The sequence below is a fragment of the Microtus oregoni genome, unplaced genomic scaffold (assembly GCF_018167655.1).
Source record: "Microtus oregoni isolate MIOR12 unplaced genomic scaffold, Mior012 000127F_ref0000509, whole genome shotgun sequence".
Taxonomy (NCBI): Eukaryota; Metazoa; Chordata; class Mammalia; order Rodentia; family Cricetidae; genus Microtus; species Microtus oregoni.
In genome coordinates, this window is record NW_024544770.1 from 1425852 (window position 1) to 1453374 (window position 27523).

The window sequence follows — 27523 nt, forward strand, 5'->3', positions numbered from 1 at the left end:
GTGCAGTTTTTAAGATGCATAAGAATATGGGCAAAGCAGGATCGACTTGGCACAATTGTGCCTTAGTCATTGCTTTCTCCACCTGTTTTAAAGCCTTTTCAGCCAAGGGGGTCAAAGTTCTGTACGAATTAACATTTGGATCACCTTTCAAAATAGAAAACAAGGGCAACAACTTTGCCCGGGGGATGTTTAAATACCCCCTAATCCAATTAATATCCCCCAATAATTGTTGAAAATCATTAAGTGTCCTCAAATGATGGGTGCGAATGGAAATCTTTTGAGGGGTCACCGTCAAAGGGGATATAATTGCCCCCAGAAATTTTATAGCAGTAGTCTGTTGGATCTTATCTGGTGCCAAGACCAGGCCCCAACATGTAGAAAAATGAAAATAGATCTACATCCATCTCTATGTACAAAACTTAAGTTTAAATGAGCCAAAGGCCTTAGCATATAAAAATTATGTTGAACCTCACAGAGAAAAATTTTTGAAGCACATTTTGTGATATCTTAAACATAGCCTTAGTGGCACAAACATTTGGAGAAACCATAAATCTCCTGAACTGAGAAACTTTTGTATAACAAGGCTATATAGTGGGAAAAGATCTTTACTTATCATAAACCCATTTCAAAAATATATGAAGAACTCAGGAAATTAGTTATTAAAAATTAATCCAATAAAAATATTTGTTACAGACCTAAACTGAAAACTCTCAACAGACGAAATTAAAAATGACTGAGAGACATTTAAAAAATTTTTAAACATAACATCCTTTAGCCATCAGAGAAATGTAAACCAAAACTCTGAGATTTTATCTTATCCTTGTAAAAATGACCAAGATTAAAAATTTTTGTCAACAATTTATGTTTGAGAAAATGTGGGTAAAGAAAAAACTTTATTGCTGGAAGTGTAAACCGACACAGCCATCTTTGGATCACACATCGTATTGAAAAACCTGAACAAACCAGACTCTTCCAGCAGGAAGAGAAGAACCAAAAATCTAGGACTAGCCACTTCAGCGACCCTGCACCAGGAACTAGCTGAAGACAAAACCAGACTGCAATCCTGTTAACAATCCCGATAAACAGTGAGTTTTCTCCTTGTGATTATCAGCTTGTTTTTTTTAGGAACTAGCCTGATTACAACCTTGGGAGTGGTCCCAAGAGGCAGGGAGTCCCCCTGCGACCACCATTGGATTTTTGGAATTTATGACCCTCCTGGACCACTGGGCTGTGGCCTCTTTTTTTAAAATTTTTTTTCCTGGTCATTTGGGGTCGAACTCCTCCCCCGCCAACCAAAGCCACGAGTGAGTGACCTCAGCAAGGACGGCCTCCAGGGAGCCAGGCAGGGGGCCGCGTCATCCCTAGACCCGAGTGAGAGTTTCCCCAGCATTGGGAGTCTCTCATTATGTCTATTTTTTAAAATTAGGCAAATATCTACTTCAAAACTTAGCAATACCCCTTTTGGGCCTAAATACAAAGTTGTTTAACCACAAGAACATGTGCTCAGCCTTGCTTGGAGGTGTGGCTGAGCAGAGCAGTTGGGCCAACCTGATCCAGGCCGGTTGCCCTGGGCTAGGACAGACGTTCAAGCTGGTGAGCCTCACCAGGGTCGTGCTGCGCTATGCCCTGAGGCCCACGCTGGGAGTGGCCTAGCGTTCTAGCCTGTGGGTACTCAAGGCAGGTCCTGTGTTTGCAGCTTTGCATCTTGGAGCCGGAGCTGTTCACATTCTATAAAATCTGGAGGCCTTGGTAACTCAAACCAGAAGAATATAATTCCCTTTCTTAGCATATCTTGTTTAGCGGTCAGACCTCTACCAAGCCTATCATAGGATGACACATTAAGATTGCCAGAGGCGGCTTTCTCCAGTTCTTCCTCCTCCTGAGGGTCTAACTCCTCCTCAGACCTATCCAGGCCCGCAAATTCCTCGAGCACTGGATAGAGGGGACCTCCCCTCTTCTCATTAGCCTCTCTTTTAGAGAGGTTTGTATCAGGATCCTTTTCTTTTACTTTTTTTCTTTCAGGCCTTTCCAAGTTTCCTCCCTTTCAATCTGAATCTGAAAAACTGTTCTTGTGTTTAATGCGGGCCTTTCGCCCCTCTCTCGGAACGTCCACGTTGTTCCCCGCCCTGACGTTGCGGCCGGACTTACGGCAGTGCAACCAGAGACAGCAGGCCAGTACCAACACCACAAACGCCATGAACACGAGACCAAACACCCAAGAACCCACTCCCGCAAACAGCATACTTTGGGAGACTGAAATTAGCATACTGGGAGAAACTTACCGACGTCGCCACTCCGCGTGTTGAGTTCAGAATCCTCTTTGGCCCTTCGCCTGGTGACCGAAGTTCCCGGGTTTGGGCACCAGCTGTGGCGGACCTCTCGACCGGCGACGAAGAACGACCACCACATAAGGATTCCACTCAGATCACGCTTTACTGGAGTACCCTTGATTGATGGGGAGCATGAAACGAGGGGGGCAGGAAAACAAGGGGCAAGAAGGGAAGGGCAGGGAGAGCAGGAAGCGAAGGGGAAAGGCAGCAGGAAGCGAAGGGGCAGGGAGCAAAGGGGCAGGGAGCTAAGGGGAGAGGCAGCAGGAAGCGAAGGGGAGGAGGGCTCTTAGGCAGCTGCTTAAATAGGGAAATGGCACACGGGTCGCCCTGTGATTGGCTGCCACCAACAGCTGACACCAGACCGCATCGGGATAGGCTCAAGGATCCTCATCCACCGCACATGCGGGAAGCGGGGACGCGCAGCTCTCAAAGCCATAGCCAAATATGGAGTTGTTTATAACCAACAAGACAGGATGTTGGTGCTATCTTGTAATGGCGATCCTGTCCGGCTCACTACATTAACCATATAGTTTAATGCATATGTGCTTGTTAGCACACTGTGATCTACTGACTAAAGATAATACATAGAAAAAGAATTCATTTTCATTGCATGACAGTTATGAATGCATTTATAAAGGCATGTGACAACACGGTCTGGTGTGTACTGACTTTATCTGCCTTCATTGTCTTTCTTTGTCTCTCTCTCTCCCAACTCTATTAAATGGAAACATCAAGTAGGGAAATTGGAGCAAGTTGGGTAAAATCGATTATAGGGTCAATTGTTATTTAACAACATTCTTTGCATTTGGGTTGATAGAAGGTAGTGATGTGTTGCTTCATTCCAAAAGGATTTCACATGATATTGAAAGGGATGTTAGTTCAGACAGAGCGGTGGCAATAGGTGGCTCTTAAAGGGTAAAGATAGCCCAAGATAATCCATATCAGGATGTGAAACATTCCTAGCCTTCATCACCACCAGAAGTTTCAAAAAATTAACTTCCTAGAATCTTTAACAAAGGTTTACACACACATACACACACACACACACACACACACACACACACACACACACACACACACCCTGCTTAGAGCTTAGAATGTCAGTTCACTTCAAACTGTCATTTGTCACTTATAATAGAGGATTTACCCAGTACAACTGCATCGAGAACAAGCATCTTGCTTTGAAACAAGTGTTTCTGCCATATACCTACCCAATTTTTATTAGACATTTCTAAACAGACCAATTAGTTTCCAGAAAGTTTGATATGTAGCCCTTACTCCTGCAAATATGACAGCTGTCACTGTGTTTCCATCCCTCACTTATATTAAAACCTTTGCAGCATGGTGAGAACTCCTCATTTCCCTTTGGCCAGGAAAGTGCTGTTGGTCTTTCCACTGTGCATCCTGTGTGGGATTTTGTGTTGTTTGCACAAGTAGACCGTATCTCAGTTACTCCAATGGTGTTTGGTCTGAATCATCTGTCCAAACAGTCCTTCTCTGTTTGTCGGCAAGTGACTGTCAGGTGGTTCAAATTCTTTATCAATGATCTTTAGATAAATCTATGTAAGGTAGACCTGGTGACCCACATTTATGACTCCAGCCCACAGAAGGCAGAGGCAGCAGACACCTGCTTATCCTATATACCCAGATGTTGTCTCCAAACAAAAGCGAACACACAAGAATTTCTCAAGGGCCTTATTCCATATTGGGTGTAGCTAGAGTATTTGCATAGCATGCAGAAGGCTCTGGGTTCCATCCCAGCACTGCCAATCCTTTAAAAAGTGAACAAGTGATACTAGTGTTTGCCTACTAGGTCTGGATGCATGATTTCATTCCTTGACCAGGAGTGAGTAATGTTAAAATATCCTCCTGGTCAATTTGACAGGCCAGAAATACAGAAGCCATAAGACTTCACTTTTGTCCTTTCATTTACCTCATGATTTTATTGAATTAAAAATATCCAGCCAAGTTAGGAAGAATGCTTAGCATGTGTAAGGTCCTTGGTTCTAGTCCCAGCATTGCAACCCCAGATAAAGTCACTTCTGTTGGCTTGTTTGTTGTTTTCCTCCTTAGATAGGCTCTCCTGTAGGTCATGCTTGCGTTGAACTCTCTATGGAGTTTGTGATGACTTCAAAATCCTGATCTTGCTTTCATCTCTAGACTGCTGCAATTAAAGGCACACACCCTGCCTTTAGATTATCTATTATTTTAGGGGTACAGTGAAACTGATATTTCAGAAGATGGCAACTCTTATTTTTAAATTTATTAATTTTTATTTTCTGTGCATTTGCATTTTCCCTGCATATATGTCCGTGTGGAACTGGGTGATAACCAGGAATTAAACTGCAAACAATGGTGAGCTGCCACACGAGTGCTGGTAATTGAAGCTGTGCCCTCTGGAAAAGCAGCAGGTGTGCTTAACCATTGGGCCATCTCTCCAGCCCCGAGATGGTAATTTTGTAAAAATTTTATTTTTTTAATTTTTATTCATGAGTGTTCTGCCTATTTGTTCGTTCATTTGTTCATTCATTTATCATTCCTTCCTTCATCCATTCATTATGGATACAGAATTCTGCCTGTTATGTCTGCCTGTTGGCCAGAAGAGGGCGCCAGATCTCATAACGGTTGTCTGTGAGCCACTATAATATGGTTTCTGGAATTGGATTCAGGATCCTTGGGAGAGCAGCCAGGGCTCTTATACCTTGTGCCATCTCTCCAGCCCTCTGCATATATTCTTGCATGCCAGAAAAGGGCATCAGATTGTATGATAGGGATTCCTGAAATACAGTTTATAGTTCATAGGTTCTAAGAAAGAAGTTGGCTACATTGGGAAATACTAGGGCAGGCTCTGGATGGGGGTCAATATAAGGGAAAAAATGGGTTAGGTTGTAATAGAAAAGTCCCCTTGTGATTTGTGTAGGTAGGAAGGGTGCTTGGCTAGGTGAGCATGTTAAAGATTGGCTAATTTGAATGATTTCAGTGGGTGAGTCCAGACTTACCTAGAAACTGGCCCTTGGGAGACTAGGGCTAGGGAAATACTAATGAAAGGGGTGGAGATGGAGCTAAGTTGGCTTTTGCGTTTTTGCATGGGAAAGGCACTAATCCAAGTAGCTGATCTTCCTGACCTTCAGCACTTTTGGGCCTCTATGAGAATAAGGGACAGGGGTCTCATGTGGGGGCGGGGTCACCGCAGGTGGTGCGGCCATGCTTACCTCTGGGAGGCATCACTGTTCATAGCAGCCACACCCAACCAGTGACACCACTGCGAAACCAGGGACCACACCCACCCCCGAGTGCCATCAATTCAGTGGCCAGGCCCCATACCCACGATGTCATAACTTTGTTCACGTGACTGAGACCACGAGTAGTGATGCCCACACCCAGGGGCCAGCCCACTGCCATGCCAACATGCACCCTGTCACAATGCCCAAGAGGATCCTGTCAATCATCTGGGAAGAGATGGTTGTGAAAGAAGACAGGCATCGTGGGAGGGGTCAAGACTGATGATTGAGGGAGCCTGACTCTGCCCCACTGTCAGACTCGGCCACGCCCCTGCAATGCAGGCCTTGCCCCAATCGAATGCCCCTCCCCCACCCTAGACCCTCTGTAGGACCCACCCCTCACACAAAGCTGACCATGGTCAGGGGCACATCAGGTTCTGCACACCCACCTGCTGGTCCTATCCTCAAACTCTAGCCCCTTCCAGCCAGGCCCTGTCACACCCCAGGCCCTGTCCATCTCCGACCCTCACTGTGGTTAGGATGGTAAGCAGGTCCTGCTTGTCCATCTGCAAGTCCCGCCCCCATCTGAAGTGCCTCCCACCCCTTAAATCCCTGACTGTGGTCAGCATGGTACCCAGGTCTTGCTCATCCACCTGCAGGACAGGCCGCATCAGAAGCTCCTCCCACCAGGCCCCACCCACATCCAGGCCTTGCCTGTCTTACACCCTCACTGTGGTTGGCGTGGTGCCCAGGTCCTGCTAATCCAACTGCAGGGCCACCACATCCAATGTCCCTCCCACCAAGGCCCCGCCCACACCCCAGGCCCCGCCTGTGCCCCCCCACTGTGGTTAGTTTGGTGGCCTGGTCCAGAAGGGTGGACAAAGGAAGAGAAGAGCAGACACATGGACCGGAAAAGAGGACACACCGGAAGAACAGACTCACGGAAGGGGAGGGAGAGTGGACCCACTTAGGGAGGAGTGCGGACACACGGACAGGTAGGGCAGGGGGACATGCGGAACGGATGAGCAGAGGCCACGGACCGGGAGGGCGGACGGGCACGCGGACCAGAAAAGCGGACACACGGAAGGGGAAGACACACTGACCAGAAGAGCGGACACATGGACTGGATGATCGGACACACGGACGGGGAGGGAAGGCGAAAACGCTGAGCGGAAGGGCAGACACACGGACCGGAATGATGGACGGACGGGAAGGGCAGGAACCGAATTGCAGACATGCCCACTGCTCAGCTCTTCTTAAAAAGGGCACGTCCGCGGCGAGGGATACGCGTCATCACAGTGACGTCGGGAAAACGGAGGTTTGCGTCATCACGGGGCGCTGGTTCACAACAGGGCAGGACTCGGGGGCGGGGAGTGACGCGTGCACTCTCCCGCTGCTCAGCGTCATCAGATCAGCACTTGCAACTTGAGGGCGCGTCATCAGAATGCGCCGACCGTCTCCATGGCGACGGCCCAACGCGATCTCGCCCTCTGTGCATGGGGGCTTAAAACCAGGCGCGCCTGTTAGTCCACGTGATTCGCGTCATCAGGAGGGACACAGACAGGAAGAAGGGGCGGTGCGCACGGCAGAGGGCGTTTGCATCTCGCCGCTCAGTCTTTCTTCATACCCGCGGGGCCATCTTTACACCCATGCTTTACATCCCCGCGATGCCGTCCTTACATGCAAGCTTCATCACCGCTGGGCTGCCCTTACACCCATACGTCATCACCGGGACCATCCTTACACTCATGTGTCATCACCGCGGGGCCGTCCTTACACCCATGTTTCATCACCGCGGGGCTGTCTTTACACCCATGCTTCATCACGTGGCTCTGTCCTCAGACCCCTGCATCATCACCTCCTCGGGTCGCGTTCGTAAAGGTCTAGAGAGTAAAATAAGTCATAGAAGAGAGGTCTTTTTCCCTCCGTGGGTGATCAGTCTGTCTCTCGGAGAGAGGAAACTGCTGCTGCTAACAGCTTCTGGAAAAATCCACATCAGTGCCTACAAACATCGCAATGTATAGACTGTATCTCCCAGTCTTTTTTATAGAGAAGAAGATGCATTTAGTGTCAACGCCGCACTTTCTTTTCTTATTCAACATTATGTCTCTGAACATTTTCCCATATGCAAACACACAGATCTCCTTCACCACGAGGGTCTCCACAGGACTTATTGTAAAGACATAGCCTCCAACAGTACATACTGTCTAGACATTTTCTTTTATGTTTTCTTTTATTACTTTAAAAGAAATACCAATCCAAATTCCCACTCCCTTTCCTCCTCCCATTCCCTCCACACACCCTCCAACCCCACCTTTTCCAATCCTCAGAGAGGGTAAGGCACTTCGCTTTATGCAAGGTATAAGGCCCTCCCCCACTACGCCTAGGTTGAGCAAGGTATACATCCAAAGAAAATAAGATCCCCAAAAGCCAGTACATGCTGTAGAGGCAAATCCCAGTGCCATTGACATTGGCCGCTCATTCTGCCTCAACTGTCAACCACATTCAGAGTGACTGATTTGGTCCTATGTTTCTTCCTTCCCATTCCAGTTGGAGTTGGTAAGCTACCATTAGCTCAGGAAAACTGTCTCAGTGGGTGAATCCATCATGGTCTTGACCTCCTTGCTCATACTCTCACTCCTTCCACTCTTCAACTTGACTTTAGGAGCTCAGTCCAGTGATGTGATGAAGGTCTCTGCCTATGTTTCCATCTGTTGTTGGATAAAAGTTCTATGGTGATATTTAAGGTAATAACCAATCTGACCACAGGGCAAGGCCAGTTCAGGCACCCTCTCCTCTATTGCTTAGGGTCTCAGCTAGGGTCATCCCTGTACGTTCTTGGGCATTTTTCTAGAGCTAGGTTTCTTGCCAACTCCATAATGGATCCCTCAATCAAGATATTGTCTTTCCTTGCTCTCATATATGTCCTTCCTCCTATCCCATTCCTTAAGTTCTCCTCAACCACCCCTTGTCCCCTTCCTTCTACCCCCTGCACCCCTGCTTCCAAATTTTTGTCTGATTCCAGTTTCCAGGTTAGTCTATATATGTTTTTCTTTGGGTTCACTGTATTACTTAGGTTCTCTAGGATCACAAGCTATAGGCTCATTGGCCTTTGTTTATGACTAGTATCCACTTATGAGTGAGTTGATACCATGTTGGTTTTTTGGGGTCTGGGTAACCTAACTCAGGATAATGTTTTCTAATTCCATTCATTTGCATGCAGATTTCAAGATGTCATTAATTTTTTACTGCTGAGTAGTACTCTAATGAGTAGATGTGCCACACTTTCTTCATCCATTCTTCAGTTGAGGGGCATCTAGGTTGTTTCCAGGTTCTGGCTATTACAAATAATGCTGCTATGAACATAGTTGAATAAATACTCTTATAGTATGATTGATTATCTTTTGGGTTTATTCCCAAGAGTGGAATACTGGATCCTGGGGTAGGTTGATTTGAGAAACCACCACACTGATTTCCAAAGTGGTTGCACATGTTTGCATTTCCACCAGCAATGGATGAGGGTTCCCCTTGCCCCACAACCTCTCCAGTATAAGCTATCATTAGCGTTTTTGATATTAGCAATTCTGACAGACGTAAGATGGTAGCTCAAAGTTGTTTTGATTTGCATTTCCCTGATAGCTAAAAAAGAAGAAAATGTCCTTAAGTATCATTTGGCCATTTGAAATTCTTCTATTGAGAATTCTCTGTTTAGTTCAGTACACCACTTTTTAATTGGGTTATTTAGAATTTTAATGTCTAATTTCGTGAGTTCTTTATATATTTTGGAGATCTGTCCTTTGTCTGAAAAGGGGTTGGTGAAGATATTTTCCCATTCATTAGGCTGCCTTATTGTCTTACTGACTGTGTCCTTTGCTTTACAGAAGTTTCTCAGTTCCGCGGGGTCCAATTTATTTATTGATGCTCTTATTGTCTGTGCTACTGGGTTTATACATAGAAAGTGGTCTCCAGTGCCCATGTATTGCAGGCTACTTCCCACTTTCTCCAGGTTCAGTGTGGTCAGATTTATATTGAGGTCTTTAATCCATTTGGACATGAGTTTTGTGGATGGTGACAGATATGAATCCATATTCATTCTTCTACAGGTTGACATCCAGTTATGCCAGCACCATTTGTTGAAGATGCTTTCTTTTTTTTCATGGTATCTCTTTTGCTTCTTTCTCGAAAATCAGGTGTTCATAGTTGTGTGAATTAATATCTGGGTCTTCAACTTGATTACATTGGTGAACGTCTCCATTTTTTTGCCAATACCAAGCTGTTTTCATTACTGTAGCTCTGTAATAGTGCTTAATATCAGCGATGGTAATGCCTCTGGCAGTTTCTTTACTTTACAGGATTGTTTTGGCTATCCTGGGTTTCTTGTTTTTCCATATGAAGTTGATTATTGTTCTCTAAAAATTTGTGATGAATTGTGTTGGGATTTTGATAGGGATTGCATTGAATCTACAGATTGCTTTTGATAAGATTACCATTATTTCTAAGCTGATTGCCAGTATTTTATTGAGAATTTTTGCATCGATGTTCATGAGTGACATAGTTCTGTATTTGTCTTTCTTGCTTAAGTCTTTGTGTGGTTTAGGTATCAGGGTAACTGCAGTTTCAAAGGAAGAGTTCGGCAAGACTCTTATGTTTATATAATGTGAAACACATAAAGGAGTATAGGTATCAGCTGTTCTTGGAATTTCTGGTAAAATTCTGCATTAAAACCATTATGTGGTTGCCAAGAATCGAACTTCTGACCTGTGGATGGGCAGCCAATGCTCTTAACCACTGAGCTATCTCTCCAGCTCTTCTTTCTGTAGCCAAAAAGAGCAGAAGACCTCATTGAAGATGGTTTGCCAGTATTTTATTGAGAATTTTTCATCGATGTTCATGAGTGACATAGGTCTGTATTTGTCTTTCTTGCTTAAGTTTTTGTGTGGTTTAGGTATCATGGTAACTGCAGCTTCAAAAGAAGAGTTTGTCAAGACTCTTATGTTTCTATAATGTGAAACACACAAAGGAGTATAGGTATCAGCTGTTCTTGGAATTTCTGGTAAAATTCTGCATTAAAACCATTATGTGGTTGCCAAGAATCAAACTTCTGACCAGTGGAACGGCAGCCAATGTTCTTAACCACTTAGCTGTCTCTCCAACTCTTCTTTCTGTAGCCAAAAAGAGCAGAAGACCTCATTGAAGATGGTTTGTCAGTATTTTATTGAGAATAAATAAAATAAATAAATTAAATAAATAAATAAATAAAAAATAAAGGTCCTGGACCTGGTCCTGTCCCGGGAGGTGGTCCTGGCCCTGGCCCTGGGGTCCCTGGTTCGTCACTGGGTCTCTCCTGGTGTCAATGGTTCAGGCCTGGGTCCCCCCCGGGGTCCCTGATTCGGACCTGGGTCCCCTCTGGGGAGCTGGTCGCCACTGGGTCCTCACTTTGGTGCCAGACCCCGGGTACCCCCTGGGGTCCCTGTGGCGTACCTGGGTCCCCCCGGGGTTCCTGGGGCATCCCTGGGTCCTGACTCAGGGTCCATGTGGCGTACCTGGGTCCCTCCCTGGAGTCCCTGGGGTGTCCCTGTGGCCCCCCGGCGTTCGTGTGGCGGCCCTGGGTGCCCCCCAGGGTCCCTGGGCCGTCCCTGTGTCCCCCCTGGGGTCCCTGGGGTGTCCGTGGGCCCCCCTGGGGGGCCAGACCCCGCTGGGTTCCCCCGTCGGTGCAGGACCCCGGGTCCCCCCTTGGGTCCCTGGGGCATCCCTGGGTCCCCCCGCGGGGTCCCAGGGGCATTCCTGGTTCCCCCCCGGGGTCCCTGGGGCGTCCCTGCGTCCCCTCCGGGGTCCATGTGGCATCCCTGGGTCCACACCTGGGGTCAGTGGAGCGTCCCTGGGTCCCCCCCAAGGTCCCTGGGGCGTCCCAGGGTCCCCACAGGGTCCCTGGAACGTCCCTGGGTCCCCGCGGTGTCCCTGGATCCCCTGGGGGGCCGGACCCCACTGGGTCCCCGCTTTGTTGCCAGACCCCGGGTACCCTATGAGGTATCTGGGGTGTTCCTGGGTACCCCTGGGGTCCCTCGGGATTCCCTGGGTCCCCCCCAGGGTCCCTGGTTAGGCTCTCGGCCCCGCCCGGGGTCCCAGGCCCTGGCCCTGACCCTGGTCCTGGCCCTGTATTTTATTGCGAATAAATAAAATAAATAAATAAATAAATAATGAAAAAATAAACAAAAAAATAAAATGAATAAATAAAGGTCCGGGTCCTGGTCCTGGTCCTGGCCCTGGCCCTGGCCCTGGGGTCCTTGGGGCGTCCCTGGGTGCCCCCTGGGGTTCGGACCCCGCTGGGTCCTCCCTTTGGTGCCGGACCCTGGGTCCCCCTCGGGGTCCCTGGGGCTTCCCTGGGTCCCCCCTGGCGTCCCTGGTTCGGCCCTGGGTCCCCCCGGGGGTCCCTGGTTCGGCCCTGGGTCCCCCCCCGGTTGTCCCTGGTTCAGCCCTGGGACCAGCCCGGGGTCCCTAGTTGGGCCCTGGGTCCCCGCCATTGTCCCTGGGGGGCCGGACCTTGCTGGGTCCCTCCTTGGGTGCCGGACCTCGGGTCTCCCCTGGGGTCCCTGGGGCATCCCTGGGTCCCCCTGGGGACCCTAGGGTGTCCCTGGGTCCACCCTGGTGTCCGTGTGGCATCCTTGGGTCCCTACAGGGGTCCCTGGGGCGTCCATGGGTCCTTGCTGGGATCCTTGGGGCGTCCCTGTGTCCTCCCCGGTGTCCCTGTGGCATCCCTGGGTCCTCCCGGGGTCCTTAGGGCGACCCTGGGTCCCCCCTGGGGTCCCTGGGTCCCGTCCCGGGGTCCCTTGGGAGTCCCTAGGTCCCCCCGGGGTCCCTGGGATGAACCTGGGTCCCTCCCCCGGGGTCCCTGGGGCATCCATGGGTCTCCCCCAGGGTCCCTGGCGTGTCTCTGGGTTCCCCACCGGGGTCCCTGGGGCTGCCCAGTGTCCTCCACCCGGGGTCCCTGGTTCGGCCCTGTGTTTGCCCCCAGCGTCCCTGGGTCCCCACTGGGGTGTTTGGGGCATCCCTGTGTCCCCCCAGGGTCCCTAGTGCATCCCTGGGTTACCCAGAGTCCCTGGGGCATCCCTGGTTCCCCGCGGGGTCCCAGGGTCGGCCCTGCATCCGCCCGTGGGGTCCCTGGGGCGTCCCTGGGTCCCCCCGGGGTCCCTGGGGCGTCCCTGGGTCTCCTACAGGGGTCCCTGGAACATTCCAGGGTCCCCCTTGGGGTCCCTGTGGCGTCCCTGGGTCTACCCCCGGGGTCCCTTGGTTCCCCCTGGGGTCACTGGGGCATCACTGGGTCCCCCCTTCAGTGCTGAACACCGAGTCCCCCCAGGGGTCCCTGGGGCATCCCTGGGTCCCCCCTGGGGTCCCTGGGTTCCCCCTGGGGTCCCTGGGGCTTCATTGTATCCCCCCAAGGGCCCTGGTTCGGCCCTGTGTCTACCCCCAGGGTCCCTGCAGCATCCCTGGGTCTACCCCCGGGTTCCCTGGGTCTTTCCTGGGTGCCCACAGAGTCCCTGGGGCGTCCCTGGGTCTCCCACAGGGGTCCCTGGGGCGTTCCAGGATTCCCCTTGGGGTCCCTGTGGCGTCCCAGGGTCTACCCACGGGTCCTTTGATCCCCCCTGGGGTCCCTGGGGCGTCACTGGGTCCCCCTTCAGTGCCGGACACCGGGTCCCCCTCGTGGTCCCTGGGGCATCCCTGGGTGCCCACAGGATCCCTGGGGCATCCCTGGGTCCCACTGTGGTTTCTGGGGCGTCCTTCGGTTTCCTTCCGGGGTCCCTGGTTTGAAGCTGGGTCCCCCCCCGGTGTCCATGGATTGGCCCTGGGACCCCCCGGGGTCACTGTTTCGGCTCTGGACCCCCCCACCCAGGGTCCCTGGCCCTGGTCTGGCCCTGGCCCTGGCCCTGACCCTGGCCCTGGCGCTGTATTTTATTGCGAATAAATAAAATAAATAAAATAAAAAATGAAAAAAATAAACAAATTAATAAAATGAATAAATAAAGGTCCGGGTCCTGGTCCTGGTCCTGGCCCTGGCCCTGGCCCTGGGGTCCTTGTGGCGTCCCTGGGTCCCACCTGGGGTTCGGACCCCGCTGGGTCCTCCCTTCGGTGCCGGACCCTGGGTCCCCGTCGGGGTCCCTGGGGCTTCCCTGGGTCCCCCCTGGCGTCCCTGGTTCGGCCCTGGGTCCCCCCGGGGGTCCCTGGTTTGGCCCTGAGTCCCCCCCGTGTCCCTCGTTCAGCCCTGGGTCCACCCCGGGGTTCCTGGTTGGACCCTGGGTCCCCGTCATGGTCCCTGGTTCGGCCCTGGGTCCCCCACGTTGTCCCTGGGGGGCCGGACCTTGCTGGGTCCCTCCTTGGGTGCCGGACCTCGGGTCCCCCCTGGGGTTCCTGGAGCATCCCTGGGTCCCCCCGCGGGGTCCCAGGGGCATTCCTGGTTCTCCCCCGGGGTCCCTGGGGCGTCCCTGCGTCCCCTCCGGGGTCCATGTGGCATCCCTGGGTCCACACCTGGGGTCGGTGGGGCATCCCTGGGTCCCCCCAAGGTCCCTGGGGCGTCCCAGGGTCCCGACAGGGTCCCTGGAACGTCCCTGAGTCCCCGCGGTATCTTTGGGGTGTCCCTGGATCCCCTGGGGGGCCGGACCCCACTGGGTCCCCGCTTTGTTGCCAGACCCCGGGTACCCTATGAGGTATCTGGGGTGTTCCTGGGTACCCCTGGGGTCCCTCGGGAGTCCCTGGGTCCCCCCCGGGGTCCCTGGTTAGGCTCTGGGCCCCGCCCGGGGTCCCAGGCCCTGGCCCTGACCCTGGTCCTGGCTCTGACCCTGGCCCTGGCCCTGTATTTTATTGCGAATAAATAAAATAAATAAATAAATAAATAAATAAATAAATAAATAAATAAATAAATAAAATGAAAAAATAATGAAATAAATAAAATGAATAAATAAAGGTCCGGGTCCTGGTCCTGGTCCTGGCCCGTGGGGTCCTGGGGTGTCCCTGGGTCCCGCCGGGGTCCCTGGGGCATCCCTGTGTCTCCCACAGGGGTCCCTGGGGCGTTCCAGGGTCCCCCTTGGGGTCCCTGTGGCGTCCCTGGGTCTACCCCCGGGGTTCCTTGGTCCCCCCTGGGGTCACTGGGGTGTCACTGGGTCCCCCCTTCAGTGCCAGACACCGGGTCCCCCTCGGGGTCCCTGGGGCGTCCCTGGGTCCTCCCCAGGGTCCCTGGGGCTTCACTGTGTCCCCCCCGCCGGGGTCCCTGGTTCAGCCCTGTGTTTGCCCCCGTGGTCCCTGGGGCATCCCTGGGTGCCCACAGGGTCCCTGGGGTGTCCCTGGGTCCCAGTGTGGTTTCTGGGGCATCCCTGGGTTTCCTTCCGGGGTCCCTGGTTTGAAGCTAGGTCACCCCCCGGTGTCCATGGTTCAGCCCTGGGTCCCCCCGGGGTCACTGTTTCGCCTCTGGACCCCCCCAGGGTCCCTGGCCCTGGTTCTGGCCCTGGCCCTGGCCCTGACCCTGGCCCTGGCCCTGACCCTGGCCCTGGCCCTGTATTTTATTGCGAATAAATAAAATAAACAAATCAAAAATAAATAAATAAATAAATAATAAAAAAATAAACAAATAAATAACACAAATAAATAACGGTCCAGGTCCTGGTCCCAGTCCTGGCCCTGGCCCTGGCCCTGGGGTGTCTGGAGAGTCCCTGGGTCCCCCTCCCAGGTTCTCTGGGGCGTCCCTGGGTCCACCCGCCGGGTCCCTGGCGCAGCCCTCGGTTCCCCCCCAGGGGTCCCTGGGGCTTCCCTGGGTCCACCCCCGGGGTCCCTGTGACGTTCCTGGGTTCCCCCCGGGGTCCCTGGTTAGGTCATGTGTCCCCCCCCGGGGTCCCTAGTTCGATGCTGGGTCCCCGCCCTGGTGTCCCTGGTTCGGCCCTGGGTCTGCCCCTTGGTCCCTGGTTCGGCCTTGGGCTCCCCCCAGGGTCCCTGGCCCGGGCCCTGGCCCAGGCCCTGTATTTTTCAGAATAAATAAAAGAATAAAATAAAAAATAAATAAATTTAATAAATAAATAATAAACAAAATAAATAAATAAAGGTCCTGGCCCTGGACCTGGAACTGGCCCTGACCCTGGCCCTGGCCCCGCCCTCAGTGTCCCTGGGGTTTCTTTTGGTCCCCACCCCGGGATCCCTGGGGCGTCCCTGTGTCTCCCACCGGGGTCCCTGGGGCGTCCCAGGGTCCCACTCGGGGTCCCTGGGGCGTCCCGGGGTCTACCCCCAGGGTCCTTGGGGCATCCCGGGGTCTACCCCCGGGGTCCCTGGGACGTTCTTGGGTTCACCCTGGGTCCCTGGTTCGGCCATGGGTCCCCCCCTGGGGTCCTAGTTTGATGCTGGGTTCCCCTCCCCCCCGGTGTCCCTGGTTCGGCACTGGGTCCCCACCGGGGTCCCTGGTCCTGGCCCTGGCCCTAGCCCTGACCCTGGCCCTGGCCCTGGCGCTGTATTTTATTGTGAATAAATGAAATAAATAAATAAAAATTAAATAAATAATTAATAAATAAATAAATAAATAAATAAAATAAATAAATAAATAAAGGTCCTAGTCCTGGTTCTGGTCCTGACCCTGGCCCTGGCCCTGGGGTCCCAGGGGCATCCCTGGGTCCTTCCTGGGGTCCCTGGTGCATCCCTAGGGCCCCACTTCGGTGACAGACCCTGGGTCCCCCCTGGGTTCCCTGGGGATTCCCTGGGTTGCCCCGCGGGGTCCCTGGGGAGTCCCTGGGTCCCCCCGAGGTCCGTGGGTTCTCCCTGGGTCCCCCTGGGCTCCCTCAGGCGCCCCCAGGTCTACCCCCGGGGTCCCTGGGGCATCCCTGGGTCCCCCCTGTGGTCCCTGGGGCATCCCTGGGTACCCCCTGGGGGCTCTGGGGCATCTCTACATCCCCCTGGGGTTTCCGGGGCGCCCCTGGGTCTCCCCTGGGGGCTGGACCCCACTGGGGCCTCCATTTGGTGCCGGCCCCTAGGTCCCTCCTGGGGTATCTGATACCCCCGGGGTCCCTGGGGCCTCCCTGGGTCCCCCACAGGGTCACTGGTTCAGCCCTGGGCCCACCCGGGGTCCCTAGTCCTGGCCGTGGCCCTGTCCCTGACCCTGGCCCTGACCCTGTTTTTTCTTGTGAATAAATAAAAGAAAGAAAGAAAGAAAGAAAGAAAGAAAGAAAGAAAGAAAGAAATATATTAAATAAATAAATAAATAAATAAATAAATAAATAAATAAATAAATAAAATAAAGGTCCTGGTCTTGGTCCTGGTCCTTGCCCTGGCCATGGCCCTGGGGTCCTTGGGGCATCCCTGAGTCCCCCCGGAGTCCATGGGGCACCCCTGGGTCCCCTGGGGTCCCTGGGGTAACCCTGGATCTGCTCCCGGGGTCCCTGGGGCATCCCTGGGTCCCCCTCCGGTGTCCGTGGGTCATCCCTGGGTCTCCAACAGGGGTCCCTGGGGAGTTCCAGGGCCCCACTTGGAGTCCCTGCGGCATCCCTGGGTCTACCCCCAGGGACCCTGGGGCCTCCCTGGGTACCCCCTAGGGTCCCTGGGGAGTCACTGGGTTCCCCCTTCAGTACCGGGCCCCGGATCCGCCCCCCGGCGTCCCTGGGGCATCGCTGAGTCTACCCCCAGGGTCCCTGGGGCATTTCTGCGTCCCCCCTCAGGTCCCTGGGGTGTCCCTGGGTCTACCCCTGGGTTACCTGGGGATTCCCTGGGTCGCCCCCCGGGTTCCCTGGGGAGTCCCTGGGTTCCCCCCGGGGTCCCTGGGGCCTCCCCGGGTCCCCACACGGGGTCCCTTGGGCATCCCCGGGTCTACCCCCGGGGTCCCTGTGGTCTCTGGGGTGTCCCTGGGTACCCCCCAGGGTATAGGGGCATCCCTAGGTCCCCCTGGGGTCTCCGGGCCATCCCTGGGTCTCCCCAGGGGGGCTGGCCCCACTGGGTCCTCCCTTCGGTGCTGGACCCCGTGTCCCACCTGGGGTCCCTGATCCCCCCTGGGTTTCCCCTGGGGTCGCTGGTTCGGCCCTGGGTTTCCTCCGGGGTCCCTGGTTCTGCCCAGGGTCCCCCCCCGAGGTCCCTGGTTCGGCCCTGGGTCCCCCCAGGGGTCCCTGGGGCATCCCTGGGTCCTCCCTGGGGTCCCTGGGTGCCTCCTGGGGTCTCTGGGGCATCCCTGGGTCCCCCCCCGGGGTCCCTGGTTCAGCTCTGGGCTCCCCCCGGGTTCCTTGCCTAGGCCCTGGCCCTGTATTTTTGAGAATCAATAAAATGATAAAATAAAAAATTAATTAATTAATTAATTAAATAAAAATAAATAAATAAATAAATAAAGGTCCTGGCCCTGGCCCTGACCCTGACCCTGGCCCTACCCCCGGGGTCCCTGGGGCTTCCCTGGGTCCCCCCACCTGTGGTCCCTGGGGCATCCCTGGGTCTCCCACCGGGGTCCCTGGTTCGTCCCAGGTTGCCCCCCGGAGTCCCAGGGGCATCCCTGTGTCCCCCCTGGCGTCCCTGGGGCATCTCTGGGTCCCACCTGGGGTCCCTGGGGCATCACTGGGTCCCCCCTATAGTGCAGGTCCCCGGGTCCCCCAATTAGGATCCCTGGGGCGTTCCAGGGTACACTAGGTGTCTCTGGTTTGGCCCTGGGTCCCCCCGGGGTCCCTGGTTCAATGCTGGGTCCCACCCGTTGTCCATGTTTCGGCCCTGGGTACCCCCGGGGTCCCTGGTTCGGCTCTGGGCCCCGCCCGGGGTCCCAGGCCCTGGCCCTGACCCTGGCCCTGGCCCTGTATTTTATTGAGAATAAATAAAATAAATAAATAAATAATAAATAATAAATAAATAAATAAAGGTCCTTATCCTGGTGCTAGTCCTGGCCCTGGCCCTGGCCCTACGGTCCCTGGGGCGTCCTTGGGACCCCCCTTCGGTTACAGACCTGGGGTCCCCCTGAGGTCCCTGGGGATTCCCTGGGTCGCCCCCCGGGGTCCCTGAGGTGTCCCTGGGTCCCCACCAGGGTCCCTGGGGCCTCCCTGGGTCCCCACTCGGGGTCCCTCGGGCGTCCCAGGGTCTCCTGGGGCGGCCTTGGGTGCCCCCAATGGTCCCTGGGCTATCCCTGGGTATCCCCTGGGGTCTAGGGGCATCCCTAGGTCCCCCTGGGGTTTCCAGGGCATACCTGGGTCTCCCCAGGGGCACTGGACCCCACTGGGTCCTCCCTTCGGTTCCGGACCCCAAGATCCTCCTGGGGTCCCTGATCCCCCCGGGGTCACTGGGGCCTCCCTGGGTCCCCCATGGGGTCACTGGTTCGGCCCTGGAGCCCCCCCAGGGTCAATGGTCCGGGCCATGGCCCTGGCCCTGACCTTGGCCCTAGCCCTGTATTTTATTGTGAATAAAATAAATAAATAAATAAATAAATAAATAAATAAATAAATAAAATAAAGGTCCTGATCCTGGTCTTGGTCCTGGTCCTTGCCCTGGCCCTGGCCCTGGGGTCCTTGGGGCATCCCTGGGTCCTCCCGGAGTCCCTGATGCATCCCTGGGTCTGCCCTGGTGTCCCTGGGGCATCCCTGGGTCTCCAACAGGGGTCCCTGGGGCGTTCCAGGGTCCCCCTTGGAGTCTCTGCAGCGTCCCTGAATCTACCCCCGGGGTCCATGGGGCATCCCAGGATTTCCCCTGGGGTCCCTGGGGCGTCCATGGTCTACCCCCGGGGACCCTGGGGCCACCCTATGTCTCCCTGGGGTCCCTGGGGAGCCACTGGGTCCCCCCTTCAGTGCCGGACCCCGGATCCGCCCCCCGGGGTCCCTGGGGCATCGCTGGGTCTACCCCCGGGGTCCCTGTGGCACCCTGCATTCCCCCTGGGGTCCCTGGGGCGTCCCTAGGTCCCCCTGGGGTTTATGGGGTGTTCCTGGGTCTCCCCTGGGGGGCTGGGCCCTGCTGGGTCCTCTGTTCAGTGCCGGACCCCAAGTCCCTCCTGGGGTCCCTGATCTCCCTGGGGTCCCTGGGGCGTCCCTGGGTTTCCCCTGGGGCGCCCCTGGGTTTCCCCTGGGGTGGCTGGTTTGGCCCAGGGTCCCCACCGGGGTCCCTGGTTCTGCCCAGGGTCCCCCCTGAGGTCCCTGGTTCGGTCCTGGGTCCGCCCCGAGGTCCCTGGGGCATCCCTGGTTCCTCCCCCGAGATCCCTGGATCGGGTCTGTCTCCCCGCCGGGACCCTGGTTCAGCCAAGGGTCGCCATCGGGGTCACTGGTTCGGCCCTGGGCCCCCCGGTGTCCCTGGCCCTGGCCCTGACCCTGACCCTGGCCCTGGCCCTTGGCCTGTATTTTATTGCGAATAAATAAAATAAATAAATAAGAAATAAATAAATAAATAAATAAATAAATAATAAAAATAAATAAATAAACAAATAAATAAATAAAGGTCCTAGTCGTGGTCCTGGTCCTGGCCCTGGCACGGGACCTGGGGTCCCTGGGGCGTCCGTGGGTCCCACCTAGGGTCCCTGGCGCGTCCATTGGGCCCCCCTTCGGTGACAGACCCCGGGTACCCCCTGGGGTCCCTGGGGATTCCCTGAGTCGCCGCCCGGGGTCCCTAGGGAGTCCCTGGGTCCCCCCCGGGGTCCCTGGGGCCTCCATGGGTCCCCCCTGTGGTCCCTGGGGCGTCCCTGGGTCCCACCTGGGGTCTCTGAGGCGTCCCTAGGTCCCCCTGGGGTTTCCGGGGCATCCCTGGGTCTCGCCTGGGGGCTGGACCGCGCTGGGTCCTCCCTTCGGTGCCGGACCCCGGGTCCCTCCTGGGATCCCTGGTCCCCCCGGGGTCATGGGGCCTCCCGGGATCCACCACGGGGTCACTGGTTCGGCCCTGGGCCCCCCCGGGGTCCCTAGCCCTGGCCCTGGCCCTGACCCTTGCCATTGCCCTGGCCCTGTATTTTATTGTGAATCAATAAAATAAATAAATGAATAATTAAATAAATAAATAAAATAAATAAACGAATTAAATAAATAAAAAATTAATAATTGAATAGAAAATTAATAAACAAACAAATAAATAAATAAAGGTCCTAGTCCTGGTCCTGGCCCTGGCCCTGGGGTCCCTGGGGCATCCCTGGGTCCCCCCTGGGGTCCCTGGCGCGTCCCTAGGGCCCCCCTTCGGTGACAGACCCCGGGTCCCCCCTGGGGTCCCTGGGGATTCCCTGGGTCGCCCCCCCGGGGTCCCTGGAGAGTCCCTGGTTCCCCCTCCCAGGGTCCCTGGGGCCTGAATGGGTCCCAACTCGGGGTCCCTCAAGCGTCCCCGGGTCTACCCCCGGGGTCCCTGGGGCATCCCTGGGTCCCCCCTGTGGTCCCTGGGGCATCCCTTTGTACCCCCTGGGGTCTAGGGGCATCCCTAAGTCCCCCTGGGGTTTCTGTGGCGTCCCTGGGTCTCCCCAGGAGGGCTGGACTCCTCTGGGTCCTCCCTTCGGTGCCAGACCTCGAGTCCCTCCTGGGGTCCCTGATCCCCCCCGGGACCCTGGGGCGTCCCTGGGTTTCCCCTGGGGTCGCTGGTTTGGCCCTGGGTCCCCACCGTGGTCCCTGGTTCTGCCCAGGGAACCCCCCCGAGGTCCCTGGTTTGGCCCTGGGACCCCCCGGGGGTCCCGGGGTCATCCCTGGCTCCCCCACGGGATGCTGGTTCGGCCCTGGGTCACCATCGGGGTCATTGGTTTGGCCCTGGCCCCACCAGTGTCCCTGGCCCTGGCCCTGGCCCTGGCCCTGGCCCTGGCCCTGGCCCTGGCCCTGACCCTGACCCTGGCCCTGGCCCTTGGCCTGTATTTAATTGCGAATAAATAAAATAAATAAATGATATATAAATAAAATAAATAAATAATAAATAAAATAAATAAATAAACAAACAAATAAATAAATAAAGGGCCTAGTCCTGGTCCTGGCCCTGGCACTGGCCATGGGTTCCCTGGGGCATCCCTGGGTCCCACCTGGGGTCCCTGGCGCGTCCCTAGGGCCCCCCTTCGGTGCCGGACCCTGGGTGTCCTTTGGGGTCCTTGGGGCTTCCCTGGGTCCCCCCCCTGGGATCCCTGGTTCAGCCCTGGCTCCCCACCAGGGACACTGGTTCGGCCCTGGGTCCCCCCCGGGATCCCTGGTTCGGCCCTGGGTTCCCCCCGGTGTTCCTGGTTTGGCCCTGGGTCCACCCCCGGGGTCCCTGGTTGGTCGCTGGGTCACCCCCATGATCCCTGGTTCGGCCCTGGGCCCCCCCCGTTGTCACTTTGGGACCAGACCTTGCTCGGTCCCTCCTTGGGTGCTGGACATCGGGTCACCCCTGGTGTCCTTGGGGCATCCCTGGGTCCCCCTGGGGACACTAGGGTGTCCCTGGGGCATCCCTGGGTCCACCCCGGGGTCCCTGGGTTATCCCTGGGTCCCCCCCCGCAGGGTCCCTGGGGCGTCCCTGGGTCTCCCACAGGGGTCTCTGGGGCGTTCCAGGTCCCCCTTGGGGTTCCTGGGGCATCCCTGGGTCTACCCCCGGGTTCCCTGGGGCATCCCTGGGTCTCCCCTGGGGTCCCATGTGCGTCACTGGGTCCCGCCTTCAGTGCCGGACCTCGGGTCCCCCTCCCTGGGGTCCCTGGGGCGTCCCTAGGTCAGCCTGCAGTTTCTGGGGCGTCCCTGTGTCTCCCCTGGGGGGCAGGAACCCGCTGGGTCCTCTCTTCAGTGCTGGACCCCGCGTCCCTCCTGGGATCCCTGTTCCCCCGGGATCCCTGGGCCATCCCTGGGTTTCCCTGGGGTCGCTGGTTCGGCCCTGGGTCCCCACCGGGTTCCCTGGTTCGGCCCAGGGACCCCCCGAAGTCCCTGCTTCAGCCCTGGTCCCCCCCCCGGAGTCCCTGGGGCGTCCCTGGTTCCTCCCGCGGGGTCCCTGATTCGGGCCTGGCTCCCCTCCGGAACCCGGGTTCGGCCCTGGGTCCCCAACGGGGTCACTGGTTCGGCCCTGGGCACCCCGGTGTCCCTGGCCCTGGCCCTGACCCTGGCCCTTGGCCTATATTTTCTTGCGAATAAATAAAACAAATAATAAATAAATAAATAAATAATAAACAATAAATAAATAAATAAATGAATTAAGGTCCTGGTCCTGGTCCTGGCCCTGGCCCTGGCCCTGGGGTCCCTGGGGCATCCCTAGGTCCCCCCCTTCGGTGACAGACCCTGGGTCCTCCCTGGGGTCCGTGGGGAGTCCCTAGGTCCCCCTGGGGTTTCCGGGGCATCCCTGGCTCTCCCCTGGAAGCTGGACCCCGCTGGGTCCTCTTTTCGGTGCCGGACCCCGGGTCCCTCCTGGGGTCCCTGATCCTCCCGGGGTCCCTGGGGCCTCCCTGGGTCCCCCACGGGGTCACTGATTCGGCCCTGGGAACCCCCTGGGGTCGCTGGCCCTAGCCCTGGCCCTAGCCCTCAAACTGGCCCTGGCCCTGGCCCTGGCCCTGTATTTTATTGCGAATAAATAAAATAAATAAATATATATATATTAAATAAATAAATAATAAATGAATAACTAAATAAATAAAATAAATAAATGTCCCGGTCCTCGTCTTGGTCCTGGTCCTGGCCCTGGCCCTGGCCCTGGGGTCCTTGGGGCGTCCCTGGGTTCCCCCCGGGGTCCTTGTGGTGTCCCCAGGTGCCCATGGGGTCCCTGGTTCAGCCATGGGTCCCTACCGGGGACCCTGATTCGGCCCTGGGTCCCCCCCCGGGGTCCCTGGTTCGGCTCTGGGTCCAACCTGGGGTCCCTGGTCCGGCCCTGGGTCCCCACCCCGGTGTCCCTCGTTCTGCCCTGGGTACCCCCCAGGGTCCTTGGCCCTGGCCGTCGCCCTGTATTTTTGAGAATAAATAAAATAATAAAATAAAAATAAATAAATTAATTAAATATATAAAAAAATAAAATAAATAAATAAAGGTCCTGGCCCTGGCCCTCGCCCTGACCCTGGCCCTGGCCCTGGCTCTGGCCATGGCCCCACCCCCGCGGTCTCTGGGGTGTTCCTAGGTACCCCCCGGGGTCCCTGGGGCGTTCCTGGGTCCCCGCATGGCATCCCTGGGGCGTCCCTAGGTCCCCCTGGGGTCCCTGGGGCAAAACTGCTTCCCTCCCCCTGGGTCCCTGGGTCCCCCCCGGTGTCCCTGGGGCATCCCTAGGTCCCCCCGGGATCCTTTGGGCGTCCCTGGGTCCCCCCCCGTGTTCCCTGGTTCGTCCCTTGGTCTCTCTCCGGTGTCCCTCGGGCTTCCCTCTGTCCCCCCTGGGGTCCCTGGTTCGGCCCTGTGTCTGCCCCTGGGGTCCCTGGGGTGTCCCTGGGTCCCCCCCGGTGTCCCTGGACCTTCCCTGGGACCTCCATATGGTCCCTGGGGCAACCCTGGATCCGCTCCGGGGTTCCCTGGGGTGTCCCTGGGTCTCCAACAGGTGTTTCTGGGGATTTCCAGGGTCCCCCCTGGGGTCCCTGGGGTGTCACTGGGTCACCCCTGGGGTCCCTGGGCCGTCACTGTGTCCCCCCTTCAGTGCCGGACCCTGGGACCCACCCGGGGTCCCTGGGGCGTCCCTGGTTCCCCCCTGGGCTTCCTGGGACGTCCCTGGGTTCCACCCCCGGGATCCCTGGGGCTTCCCTGGGTCCCCCCCAGGGTCCCTGGGGCGTCCCTGGGTCCCAAACGGGGTCCCTGTCGCGTCCCTGTGTTCACCCCCGTGGTCCCTTGGGCATCACTGGGTCCCTGTCTGGGGGTCCCTGTGGTGTCCCTGGGTCACCCCCGGGGTCTTGGGTCCCCCCGGGGTTCCTGGGGCGTTCCTGGGTCCCCCCAGAGTCCCTGGGGCATCCCTGGGTCCCCGGGGTCCCTGGGGCGACCCTGGATCCACTCCTGGGGTCCCTGGGGCATCCCTGGGTCTCCCACAGGGGTTCCTGGGGCGTTCGAGGGTCCCCCTTCAGGTCCCTGGGGCATCCCTGGGTCTACTCCCGGGGTCTATGGGGCGTTTCTGGGTCGCCCCTGTTGTCCCTGGGGCGTCACTGGGTCACCCCTGGGTTCCCTGGGGCATCAATGGGTCCCCTCTTCAGTGCCGAACCCCGGGATCCTTAGGCCGACACTGGGTTCCCCCCCCGGGATCCCTGGGTACCCCCCGGAGCCCTGGGGCGTCCCTAGGTCCCCCCAGGTATCCCTGGGGCAAACATGGGTCCCTCCCTTTGGGTCCCTGCGTTCCCCCCCCCGGTGTCCCTGGGGCATCCCGAGGTCCCCACAGGGGACCTTTGGGTGTCCCTGGGTGCCCCCCCCGGGTTCCCTGGGGTGTCCCTTGGTCTCCCCACGTGGTCCCTGGGGCTTCCCTGTGTCCCAGCCCCGGGATCCCTGGGGCATCCCTGTGTGCCCCCAGGGTCCCTGGAGCATCCCTGGGTCCCCCCCGGGTTCCCTGGAGCATTCTCGGGTACCCCTGGAGTTCCTGGGGCATCCCTTGGTCCCCGGAGGTCCCTGGGGAGACCCTGGATCCGCTCCCGGGGTCCATGAGGCGTCCCTGGGTCCCCCATGGGGTCCGTGGGGCATCCCTTGGTATCCCAAAGGGGTCCCTGGGGCGTTCGAGGGTCCCCTTTGGGCTCCCTGGCACGTTCCTGGGTCTACCCCCGGGGTTCTAGAGCATTTCTGGGTCCCCTCTGGGCTCGATGATTCTTCCATGGGTCCCCACAGAGGTCCGTGGTTCGGCCCTGGATCACCCCCGAGGTCCCTGGTTCGGCCCTGGGTCCCCACTGGGGTTCCTGGGTCGCCCCTGGGTCCCGCTGGGGTCCCCACTGTGGTCCCTGGGGAGTGCCTGGGTACCCCTGGTGACAGTGGGGCATCCCTGGGTCCCATCTGGGGGGCCAGACTACGCTGGGTCCCCCTGTCGGTGCCCAACCACGGGTCCCCCCTCAAATTCCCTTGGGCATCCCTGGGTCCCCCACCTGGTGTCCCTGGGGCATCCCTGGGTCCCCCCCGGGGTCCCTGGGGCGTCCCTGGGTCCACACTTGGGGTCCCTAGGGCGTCCCTATATACCCTCTGGGGGGCCGGACTCCGCTGGTTGCCCCATTCAGTGCCTGACTTCGGGTCCTCCCTGGGGTCCCTTGGGCATCCCTGGGTGCCCCTGGGGTCCCTGGGGCATCCCTGGGTACCCACTGGGCTTTCTGGGGCGTTCCTGGGCCGCCCTGGGGTCCCTAGGGCCTTCCTGGGTCCCCCGCGGAGTCCCTGGGGCGTCCCTGTATCCCCGCCAGGTCCCTGGGGTGTACCTCGGTCACCCTCGGGGTCCCTGGGGCGTCCCTCGGTCCCCCCTTGGGGTTCCTGGGGCATCCCTGGGTCCTCCCCAGAATCCCAGGGGCGTCACTGCGTCGCCTCCCGGGGTCCCTGGTTCGGCTCTGGGCCCCACCCCCGGGGTCCCTGACCCTGGCTCTGGCCCTGGCAATGGCAATGGCCCTGACCCTGGCCCTGGCCCTGTATTTTATTGTAAATAAATACATAAATAAATAAATAAATAAATAAATAAATAAATAAATAAAATAATAAATACAATAAATAAATAAAGGTGCTTGTCAAGGTCTTGATCCTAGTCCTCACCCTGGCCCTGGGGTCCTGAGGCATCCCTGGGTCCCCCCTGGGTCCCTGGGGCATCTCCAGGTCCCCCCTGGGTTTCGTAGGGCATCCCTGGGTCCCCCCTGGGGTTCGTGTGGTGTCCCTTCGTCCCTCTTGAGGGGCCGGACCACACTGGGTACCCCCTTCGGTGCCGGACCTCGAGTCCCCCCTGGGGACCCTGGGGAGTCTGTGGGTCCCACCTTGGGACCCTGGGGCGTCCCTGGGTCTCCCTAGGGTACCTGGTTCAGCCCTGGGTCCCCCCAGGGTCCCTGGAGCATCTCTTCATCCCCCCGGGGTCCCTGGGGCATCCCTGCATCCCCCGCCAGGGTCCGTGGTTCGGCCCGGGTCCCTGGTTCGGCCTTGGGTCCCCCACGGGGTCCCTGATTTGGCTCTAGCCCCCCCCGGGGTCCATGGACCTGGCCCTGGCCCTGGCCCTGTTCTGGCCCTGACCCTGGCCCAGGCCCTGGCCCTGTATTTTATTGCAAATAAATAAAATAAATAAATAAAGGTCCTGGTCCTGGTCTTGGTCCTGGGCCTGGGCCTGGCCCTCGCCCTGGGGTCCCTGGGGCGTCCCTGGGTACTTCCCTGGGGTCCCTGGGGTCCCTGGGGCACCACAGGGTCGCCCCTGGGCTCCCTGGGGCATCACTGGGTCCCCCCCTGTGGTCCCTGGGCCGTGTAGCTGGGTCCCCCCCTTGTGTCCCTGGGGCGTTCCTATGTCCCCACTGTGGTCGCGGGAAACCTTTGGCGGGCCGGACCCCGCTGGGTCCCAGCTTCGGTGCCGGACCTCGGGTCCATCCTGGGGTCCCTGCTCATCCCTGTGTTTCCATGAGGTCCCTGGGGCCTCCCTGGATCCCCCCTGCGGTCCCTGGGGTGTCGCTGGTTCCCCCCTAGATCCCTGGGGCGGCCCCGGTTCTCGACTGGGGTCCCTGGGGCGTTTCTGGGTCCCCCTCGGGGTCCATGGGGCGTCCATGGTTCCCCCCGGGGGTCCCTGGGGCATCACTGCGTCCCCCCCACAGGGTCCCTGGGGCGTCACTGCGTCCCCCACCGGGGTCCCTGGTTCGGCCCTGTGTCTCCCCTGGGGACTCTGGTTTGGCCCTGGCCCTGGCCTTGGCCCTGGCCCTGTCCCAGGCCCTGTATTTTATTGCGAATAAATAAATTTAATAAATAAAAAATAAGTAAATAAATAAAAAATATAAAAATTAAATAAAAAAATAAATACAGGTTCTGGTCCTGGTCCTAGTCCTAGTCCTAGTCCTAGCCCTGGCCCTGGCCCTGGCCCTGGCCCTGGCCCTGGCCCTGGCCCTGGCCCTGGCCCTGGCCCTGGCTCTGGTCCTGGCCCTGGCCCTGGGGTCCCGGGGGCGCATTCCTGTGTCCCCCCTGGGGTCCCTGTAGGGCTGGACCCGCT

At 57.5% G+C, this 27523-nt stretch overlaps 1 protein-coding gene across 1 annotated transcript; it reads left to right on the top strand.

Moving 5' to 3' along the window:
* The first annotated feature begins 11386 nt into the window (after positions 1-11386).
* Positions 11387-26513, top strand: LOC121444472 (collagen alpha-1(III) chain-like). Its single transcript, XM_041646279.1, has 8 exons — positions 11387-11578; positions 13807-14250; positions 17233-17419; positions 19132-19809; positions 22205-22493; positions 23177-23333; positions 24863-25402; positions 26184-26513. Exons 1-8 carry the CDS (start codon positions 11387-11389, stop codon positions 26511-26513), a joined length of 2817 nt encoding a protein of 938 aa, XP_041502213.1.
* Positions 26514-27523: the final 1010 nt, after the last annotated feature.

What these genes read in the sequence shown, in the direction of transcription:
- LOC121444472 (XM_041646279.1), top strand. Translation starts at nt 11,387, where the DNA reads ATGTGGCATCCCTGGGTCCACACCTGGGGTCAGTGGAGCGTCCCTGGG. An exon ending in GACCCCGGGTACCCTATGAG is followed by an intron (nt 11,579 to 13,806) that starts GTATCTGGGGTG and finishes TCCCTCGTTCAG; the next exon opens with CCCTGGGTCCACCCCGGGGT. An exon ending in GACCCCGGGTACCCTATGAG is followed by an intron (nt 14,251 to 17,232) that starts GTATCTGGGGTG and finishes GTCCCCCCTCAG; the next exon opens with GTCCCTGGGGTGTCCCTGGG.